Genomic DNA, 2,390 nt, shown 5'->3' with positions numbered 1-2,390 from the left:
AATATTGCAGCATGCACTACTTTCTTTCCAGCCGTTAATGAGAATCACCCACTTAAGTGGAAGGATGTGTAAAAAAACAATAAATCATATTCCACTCAAAACATCTGATTTTTAGATAGATGTTACATTACATTATTAACCTGTGTTTGATTGTGTAAATATTTGAGCGCAGAAGTGTGAAAATGGATCGCAACCCGGATATCACACGGATGAAAATCGGATGATTTTTCACACTCTCGTCTGCCTAAATATCACAATAAGAAAGATCTTGTCTAGCAGATGTTTGTTCTTTTCAGTCAAAGAATGCCTCCTAGCTGCTTGACTAAGGATCAAGATGAGGCTCCTTGGTAATCAGTTCTAAAACCTTGGAGTGTAAGACAGGAGTAGCTATCTCACCCAGGCTCTACAGCCACTCCTAACTCCCGGACTAAAAATTAGGCCTCATTCAGATGGCTGTTTTTGGCATACAAGTGTTCTCGATTATTTTTAAGCCAAAATTTTTTTTAAAAAATGTTTGACAATGTGGACATGGTTTGAGATGAACAAATTTGAGTGGAGTTGAATTTTACTCCGTTATGCAAAAAAATTAGCATTTTTGTGAATATTTTTGTAAATTTGCTTTGCGTGAATTTAGCAAAATGACAGCCATCTTATTAAAAAACAACCAAAAAATAAACTCACCTCATGGGCCAACTGTCTGGTTCCACCATTGCTCACCATCTGCTCATGAGAGCTAACTCTTTTTCCCCCTTGATTATGTGCATCTTCAGGCTTGTTCACGCTAGGCTGAGACTTTTGGACATGATCAGACTAGTAGGTCACTGTTAGATTATTTATCTTTAACTGTGTCCCCGGAGTGATTTCATGTACGCCTGAAATTGTTTTTAACAAATTGTGCAAAATTTTAGTGTAACGTGCAATTTTTGCTCTAAAGAGGCGTAAAAAATGAAAGGCAAGAACTAAAGAGTATTTTTTATTTTGTGCAAAATTAAATAACACATTCTGAAGAACTTTTTGTCTAAAATGTCAATGCATACCACAAGAAAAAAAATATATATTTTTTTACAAGTTAATTTTACCATGAGAGAGATAATTACCAGAGTGAAAACTTTAAAATTTGCAACAAGACTTAGCAACTTGAAAACTTAATACACTGTCTTACAATTTTCCTTAAAGAATTTTTTACCTCTCTGTTTCTAAATGTATAAATAAATGGGTTCAGAACTGGTATGATAACAGTGTATACGAGAGCAAGGAACTTATCGTAATGACTACCCTTGGGCCTGACATACACAATGATTGCTGAACCATAAAACAGAGATGTTACAATGAGATGGGATGAGCAAGTTGAAAAGGCTTTTGTTTTACCCTCTAAACTTTCAATTTTTAATACTGTGTATATGATATGAATGTAGAAAACCATTATGGATAAAAAGGGTAAAACAGTTGCCAGGACAGCTGCCAAGCTAGTAGTCATATTACTAAGAGATGGGTCTGAACAAGATAAATTTTGCAGTGGTGCCAGGTCACAAAAGAAGTGGTCAACTTCATTTGGTCCACAAAAGTCTAAAAGAAAAGTAAAAAGACTTGGAATAAAAGAAGTAATAAAACCAAGTAACCATGGCAGGATGGATAATCTACAACAGAACTGACTATTCATTACGGCTGAGTACCGTAATGGATTAGTGATGGCTAAATATCGGTCAAAAACCATTAAAGCTAGTTGGAAGCACTCTGTTTCTCCCAGGGCATTGAAGGTATACATCTGGACAAAGCAACCAAAAAACGAAATGGTCTTCTTGGTATGAATGAGGATACCCAACAGTTTTGGAATTGTTACTGAGGCAAAAATGATTTCTAAAACAGTAAAAATACTGATAAAAAAATACATTGGAGAATGAAGAGAAGGCTCCGTTCTTACTAACATAATAATAGTAAAGTTTCCAGAAACACAAATGATATAGGCAAGCAGAACAGCACAAAAGAGTAAATTCTGAAATGAGTGTAGGTGGGCAAAACCCAAAAGGTGAAACTCATGCACAATGGTTGTGTTAATGTTCTGCATTTTGAAATTTAAAGACAACCTGTAAAGGATGACATATTAATGTTTTATTTTCTATTTATGTAGTATAATGGGCTTATACAGAAAATTTTATAGCCTCTTATATTATCCTAGTTTCCAAGGAAAAAAGATGTTAGTGATTGCCAATATTTCTTGCTATGGTGGTCACTAACTAGGCTTATTCCTAGGAATAAGCTATAACTTATGTTTTAGTGATAAAAAGTCTACTAATTAGTAGTCAACAATAGTTCTTACCATTCTTCATCAGGAACCATTGAAAAAGCCTGAAGAGGTGAAACCTATCGAGTCATATACAATTAATGGTTTA

At 34.5% G+C, this 2,390-nt stretch overlaps 1 protein-coding gene across 1 annotated transcript; it reads right to left on the bottom strand.

Annotated features, from left to right (window-relative positions):
• Positions 1-1,129: 1,129 nt before the first annotated feature.
• Positions 1,130-2,065, bottom strand: LOC141082666 (olfactory receptor 10C1-like). Its single transcript, XM_073566616.1, has one exon. It carries the CDS (start codon positions 2,063-2,065, stop codon positions 1,130-1,132), a length of 936 nt encoding a protein of 311 aa, XP_073422717.1.
• Positions 2,066-2,390: the final 325 nt, after the last annotated feature.

This window comes from Dendrobates tinctorius, unplaced genomic scaffold (assembly GCF_039654945.1).
Source record: "Dendrobates tinctorius isolate UK_male_01 unplaced genomic scaffold, ASM3965494v1 ptg000019l, whole genome shotgun sequence".
Taxonomy (NCBI): domain Eukaryota; kingdom Metazoa; phylum Chordata; class Amphibia; order Anura; family Dendrobatidae; genus Dendrobates; species Dendrobates tinctorius.
Note: the sequence above shows the minus strand (reverse complement) of the source record. Positions and strands in the feature narration are given on the sequence as shown.